This window comes from Chrysochloris asiatica, unplaced genomic scaffold (assembly GCF_000296735.1).
Source record: "Chrysochloris asiatica unplaced genomic scaffold, ChrAsi1.0 scaffold00012, whole genome shotgun sequence".
Lineage (NCBI taxonomy): Eukaryota > Metazoa > Chordata > Mammalia > Afrosoricida > Chrysochloridae > Chrysochloris > Chrysochloris asiatica.
Genome location: NW_006408530.1, coordinates 34,856,598 through 34,864,103, shown reverse-complemented (window position 1 = coordinate 34,864,103; position 7,506 = coordinate 34,856,598). Strand labels below are relative to the sequence as shown.

The following is a 7,506-nucleotide window of genomic DNA, read 5'->3' as shown; positions in this document are numbered from 1 at the left end:
TTTCTTGGCAAAGATGAGTGAGTGCCTCCTGTGCTGCCTCACTTTCTTGAAAGATTTCAATTTTTATTCCATCAATTCCTGGTGCCTTGTTCTTTGAAAATTCCTTTAATACACCTTGCACTTCCTCCCTGAGTATCATTGGCTCTTGATCATATGCTACCTCTTGAAAAGTTTGATACTTTCTGCATCATTCAGTAATTTACCCAGAGAATCTTTCAATAACGAAAGTCGAGGCTTGAATTATTTCTTCAGTGTCCCATGCTTGAGAAATGCTGAACGTGTTCTTCCTTTTTGGTTTTCTGATTCCAGATCTTTGCACATTTTATTATAATATTTGGCTTTATCTTCTACAATTGATCTTTGAAATTTTCTGTTCAGCTCTTAGACCTCCACATTTCTTCCATTTGCTTTAGCATCTCTATACTGGAGAGCAAGTTTCAGGGTCTCTTCTGACATCCATTTTAACCTTTTCCTTCTTTCTAATGACTTTTTGTTCTCTTTACGTATGATGTTCTTGATGTCATCCCACAACTCTTCTTGTCTTCCGTCTTTAGTGTTTAATGTGTCAAATCTGTTCTTCAGATGATCTCTAAATACAAGGGGTATATATTCAAGGTTATATTTTGGCTCTCGTGGACTTGTTTTCATTTTCTTCAGCTTCAGTCTGAATTTGCATCTGAGTAATTGATGGTCTGTTCCACAGTCTGCCCTGACCTTGTTTTCACTGGTAATATAGAGCTTTTCCATCTTCTCTTTCCACAGATGTAGTCAATTTGATTTCTATGTATTCCATCTGGTGAGGTCTTTATGTGTATAGTCATCTGTTATGCTTTCTAAAGAAGGTATTTGAAATGAATAAATCATTGGTTTTACAGAATTCTATCATGCATTCTACAGCATCATTTCTATCACCAAGGCCATACTTTCCAACTACTGGTCCTTCCCTCTTTGCTCCCAACCTTTACATTCCAATCACCAGTAATGAGCAATACATCTTGATTGCATGTTTCATTTATTTCAGACTGAACAAGTTAGTAGAAGTATTCTATTTCATCCTCTGTCTTTAGTGGTTGGTCCATAAATTTTAATAATAGTGGTATTAATTGGGTTTTCCTGTAGTTGCATGGATATTATCCTATCACAAACAGCATTGTACCTCATGACTGACCTGGATATGTTCTTTTGACAATGAATTCAACACCATTCCTTTTCAATTTGTCATTCCTGGAATAGTAAACCATGTGTCAGGTTCAAAATGGCCAATACCAGTCCATTTCAGGTCACTAATGCCTAAGATATCGATGTTTATGCATTCCATTTCATTTTTGACAACTTCTAATTTTCCCAAATTCATACTTCGTACATTCCATGTTCCAATTTCCTCTTCATTTTGAGTTGTGCCCCATCAGCAAATGAAGGTTCTGTGGGCTTTTCTCCCACAAGCTTAACTCCATTCACGTCATCATGGTCAGCTCTACTTTGAGGAGGCATCTCTTCCCCAGTAGCATTTTGAGTGCCTTCCTAGATGGCGGATTGGATAGACATGCAGTGAGGAGCTCCGTCACCAACAACACAGAATACTGGGCAAAGCAGGCTCAGGGGATGGTGCTAAAACTCTGAATCACATATAAAGGAATATTTATAAGATTGGAAGGCTTACAGCTAGGGGAATTTGTAGGAGAATCAAGAAATCCACTGCTTTCTAATTCAAGATGCTCAGCTATTCCTGGAGCCACCATCTTGGGAGAGAACAGTGGGGGAAGGAGCAGAACAGTGACAAACGCCTGACAGAACCGAGGAGATACAGGTGTGGACATTCTTTTGGGGTTTTTTTTTTTTTTGTTATTTGTTCATTGGTCTCTCGTTGACTGCGCACCTCCATTCTGTTAACTAGAGGGGATACCTGAGCGAATAGATATAGATATCCCATCCCCACCCCTGGAGGGGAGGGTTCTACTACGCATTTGCACTTTTGGTTTTATGTCAAAATTTAAACTGACAGTTTCGACATAAAACCAAATGCCCACCACTCGTCTGTCTGTCATACTGTGGTGACTTGTGAGTTGCTGTGATTCGGAGGGCTATGCTACCGGCATTTTAAATAACCAGCAGGGTCGCCCATGGTGGACAGGTTTCAGATGAGCTTCCAGATAAAGACAGACTAGGAAGAGAGAGTGACAAACTACTCCTGAATCTTTAGTCACTGAAAATCTTATGACTAACTGAGAAACACTCTAAATAGTAGTCTTTACAAAATTTTAAGGTGGCCTGGTTAAGGTGAGAAACTGCTTTCCATTTTTACTGTTGTTGTTAACTGCCATCAAGTGGGTTCCAACCCACAGCGACCATGTATAGGGTTTCCAAGGAGTAGCTGGTGAGCTTGAACCACCAACCTTAGTTCAAACGGCTTAGCAGTTTGGTGCATTAACCCACAGTGCCACACCACATGCCAAAAGTTCTGAGCATATAACAGCAAGAATTCATTTTAGAGGATTAATAGACTTGCCAGATTTTAGGAGCTGTCACATACTGAGAGAATCAGAACTTCAGAAATAAATGAATTCTTGGAGCAGAAAAACTGAAGCATATAATTAAATAGAAAACTCGAAGGGGGGTTTACTAAGTAAGGAAAAGAGGGAGGAAAATTACTGAGAAAGAAGACAGAAAATAAAATAAAGAGAATTAGTAATGAAAATCAAGGGTCACAGCACTTCTAAGGAACTGAGATGTGATCAATTATGGAATGGGGAAGTAATAGCTTTATAGTATTCTATCAGATCACGTCACTGCCTCCCATAAAGTCATCTTCCCCATGGCTCTCTTCACTCAGCATTTGAACCAGAGTCCCACCGGGACCCTGATGACTTTCCCTTATCCCCCTACCATTTCTCTGATGTCATAATCTGTACTCACTTTCTCCCCTCTCTTTTCCCCTCTCTCCTCCAGTTAAGCTGGTCTCCATGCTGTTCCTCAGCTACCCCAGCGTTCCTGCAAAGCTCTTCCCCAGAATCACCATGATGCACTCTTTTCAGTGATTTATTCCCATGAGCATATATTATTCAACATGGCTGTGTTTGGTTGGTGTGTGCTGTGGAGTCGGTTCTGACTCATACCGACCCTGTATAGGGTTACCAAGGCTTTAAATCTTTACAGGCACAGAAAGCTTCATCTTTCTCCTACGGAACAGCTGGTAGTTTTGAACTAATGACCTTCAGGTTAGCAACCCAACTCACAACCACTACACTAAACTACAGAGTTTCTTTTAACATGGCATTTAATATGGCACTACCCTATAAATCCCAATCCTCCTTACTTTGCTCTTTTACATACCAGAGTAGAGTCCACCAGCTAACATTTTATCTGAGCAGTCCGATTTGTGTCTTAGATTTGCATATCCAGTGCCAAGAACAGCTGGACACCAAATAGATTCTAGGTAAATATAAGTGAAATCCATAAAGAAGTATTAATTTTTCATTGTTGTTTTTAAATGCCATTGAGTCAGTTCCGACCCATAGCAACCCTGAGTAGGGTTTCTGAGGAGCGGGTGGTGAGCCTGACCACCAACCTTGTGGTTCAAACTGACTATGCAGTACAGCGAATTAACTCACAGTACCACTCCACCATTCAAACAAGGATAATAAAACACTGGTAACTTTTCCAGAGTCATTTTTTCAGCAAGCAAAATATTTTTTTTCCCCTGTATGTATTTCCCAGGTATTTTTTTACTCTGAACATTGTTGCTCTTGTTGTTAAGTGTTGTTGAATTAGTTTTGACTCATAGCAACCCCATATAGGGTGGTTTCCAAGGATGGACTGGTAGAACTTGAATCGCCAACCTTTCGGTTCAAATCGACATTGCACTTAGAGCAGTAACCCACAGCACCACATCAGGACTCCTGAACATTAGTTTTATAATATTTTTAAAGAGGGTCTTGCTTTATTTTTGTAATTCACTATCTATGTGAAATAATTTCAACTAATTCTTCTGCTGAAAAACTGCACATGTCACTGTTTTATCAAAAGTGGGGGGAAAATTCTGGGGTATATTTTAATATTCCAAGTGTCAACAGCAATTAAGTATATACACATACATTCTGTGAGTCACTAGACAACTATCTCCAATGTTAGAGGGGCACATACAGGCAGATGTGTTGGCAAAGGCAGTCTATAAAATGAAGTTGCTCTGAACCAAAACAACCATATTGATTTTTAGTACAATTTTACCCAAAAGGAAACATCAGTTTTCTAAATGACACGAGCCAAAAGGACAAGGAAAAGTATGCTGCAAGTAGTGGAAAGGAAAGGATAATTACATTAGCAAACATCTTAGTGTTGTTTTCATTGTGTGTTTTAAAGGCTCAAAGAACTGAAAAGCAGGAATTAGGGCAGAAATCCTCCACTAAAAACTCAGAGTGTGCATTTATGAACATTGTGCTCACAGCCAGAAGCCTGGGTGTCCCGAAGAAATAACAAAATAAAGCCAGCTAGCCTTTGGAATATCCTCTTCATTGACACATATATATACTCTCTCTCTCACACACACACACACACACACACACACAATCTCTCATACACACAATCTCTGTCTCACACACACACACAATCTCGGTCTCACGCACACACACAATCTGTCTCACACACACACATAATCTCTCTCATACGCACACACAATCTCTCATACACAAGCACAATCTCACATACATACAATCTCTCTCACACACACACACACAATCTCTCTCAGAAACACATACAATATCTTTCTCACACACATAATCTCTCTCTCATGCACACGCACAAGCTCTCTCACATATACACACAATCTCTCTCTCTCTCATGCACACACACAAGCTCTCTCACACATACACATAATCTCTCTCTCATGCACACGCACAAGCTCTCTCACACATACACATAATCTCTCTCTCATGCACACACACAAGCTCTCTCACACATACACACAATCTCTCTTTCACACACAAATACACACACAATCTCACTAAAACATACACACACAAAGAATCTCTTCCTTTGCCCTCTCTAATGACAGAACTGTCTAAATTGCATTATAAACACATCATTTACTAAAATGGTTGACGTAAGCAAATATTTCCCTTCGATACCATAATGAGATGAAGCACTTTTTAGGCCAGAGACCCCTGAATGGAGGCTCAGGTCCAGCAGAGCTCAGTCAGGACTCACCATGGCGCCCTCACTTCTCCTTTGGGCAACTTCTCGCTGCAGTTGGGCCACAGCCAACTTCTCCCTAGAGAAACAAAAGCACATGATTAGATGATTATTCTTCTCAGGGTAGAGACAGACCATGCTGGCGTGACTTTGAAATGTTCTTTTGAAGCCTCCAGAGGAACTCCTTCCTTGGTTGAGCTCACTTCCTCCACAATCCTTTTTATAAATATTTAAAGTGATTGATCATTCGTGCATTGTTTTCTTCAAGTGTCACGGAAAAGACTTTTGTGTCTTGGATTTCATATAATAATATCTAAATAAGTATGTAATGCTGAACAAAAGCTTCACTTTAAATTCACTGGTGTATTTGTCAATACATTTTTCCATGACCAACCTATTTCAGTTGTCATTTCTGCAAACTTTGCTTACATTTTTTCAGTTACTTTTCTTTCTTTCTTTGCTCCCTATGCCCATAGAGGCCCTGGTGTGGCGCTGTAGGATAAGCACTGGATTGATAACCACAAAGTTTGGGATTCAAACCCACCAGCTGCTCCACAGAAGGAACCCTATCCAAGGTCACTAGGAGGAGAAATAGACTTGATGGCAGCGAGTTTGGTTTGGTTTATGTCCATACCAAAATCAAAACAAAACAATACTCCATACCATGCTTAAAATAATAAGGTCTAAATTGTTCAGGCTTCTTACATAACAGGCACTATGCTGGACATTTTTACGTGATCTTTATATAAGCATGACAACAACCCTGTAATTAGGTTTTATTATCCCATTTTACAGATGTAGAAACTAAGAATTAAAGAGACTAACTTACCTGAATAAATCTTTAGTTAGTTTACAGTAATAGTATTAGTATCAAATTTTAGGTTTACCTTTACTCCAAACCTTAATAAAATTTCTAAATATCTTTTTGTGGAGTCTAGCAAATCTGAACATGTAGACTTTAAAAATCAGATTCTTTCTATTGGTATTCTTTATTTTACAATACGATTCATTATACATCCCTTCTAATGGTAGTTGTGATTCTACCTACAGAAGAATGAGTATTCATCAGACATTGTAAAAAGTGTCAGGTGATAAATGTCTTCATTTTGAGCCATCCTTTCAGTTATTCTTAAAAGACGTGATTGATGAATGAGGGGATAAAGACACACTTCCCGTAATCCCCAAGTCTCCATTTCATCAGGATTTCCCCATAAGTCCTCTGTCGGTATGAAGATGCTAAAACACATGAGTGGTTATGTCTTGCCCTTGCAGTCCCTTTGTAGAAGACCAGTTATGTGACAACACAGAGGAAGCAGCACAACTACCAGAGGACTGGTGGGATTTCTCCCCTCCAAATGAGCAGAACCTTGAAAATGCCGATGCTTGTCAAGAAGATGGGTGAATTGGTTTGGTTAACGCTGAGCTGCCTGTTAGTAACAACAGCTCTATTGGTATACACATCTAGAGACACAGACTCGATGAAAGGGGTCCAGAAGCCCCTCAGGCAGGACCTGTGCTTGTACTTGGTGGAGAGGGAAGCAAAGCAGATGGAAAGAAGTCACCAATTTGAAAGACCTGAGCCTTTTTGTAGAGAACGCAAGGGGATGCCCACATTGCTGTCTGACAGAAGTCCTGATAAGCAGTAAAAAGGGACAAATGAGAAGAGCACACAAATTCAAAGAGAAAAATATGAGCGAATTCTGGGTTAATGTGGGAAAGTAAACATGTGCATTTATCTCTGCTTCTGTTGTCTTCAGAAGCTATTTAAAAGGCAGGACATGGCTAAGAACATTCAACAGTCATAAGGACAAAGAAAACTAGAGCATCCACTATACAACTCTGCAATTCCACTCCAACATATAAACCCCAACACGTTCACCAAAAGACATCTACTGGAATATTCACAGAAGCACTATTTGTATTAGCTTTAAATTGAAAATGCAGGTATCCATTACAAATGAAATGGATACATGCATACCAGAAATGCTTATAGAGCCAAATATTTGAATACTACAAAACAAAGAAAATGAATCATGCACCAGACTGCAAAGCCTGAACAGCAAGTTCCGCATTTCAAGCTCACAAGCCGCTCCTCAGAAACACCATACAGGGTTGCTAGGGGTTGGAACCGACTTGATGGAACTTAACAACAACAACAATCAGATTCTGGACTCCTGGTGTGGCACTGTAGAATCAGCACTGGACTGCAAACAACAAGAATGGCAATTCAAACCTACCAGCTGCTCCTTGGAAATGCTATACCAGTGGTTAACTGCAAGGCCAGTGGTTAAAATTCACCAGGTACTCCTTGGAAACCCTATA

General features: G+C 39.7%; 1 protein-coding gene across 1 annotated transcript in view; it reads right to left on the bottom strand.

Moving 5' to 3' along the window:
* Positions 1–7,506, bottom strand: part of NCKAP5 (NCK-associated protein 5) — an 851,304-nt gene that overhangs the window by 685,651 nt on the left and 158,147 nt on the right. The window contains exon 2 of the mRNA XM_006834602.1: positions 5,200–5,263. Within this exon, the coding sequence (XP_006834665.1) occupies positions 5,200–5,263 (64 nt within the window). The remainder of the gene's footprint in view (positions 1–5,199; positions 5,264–7,506) is intronic.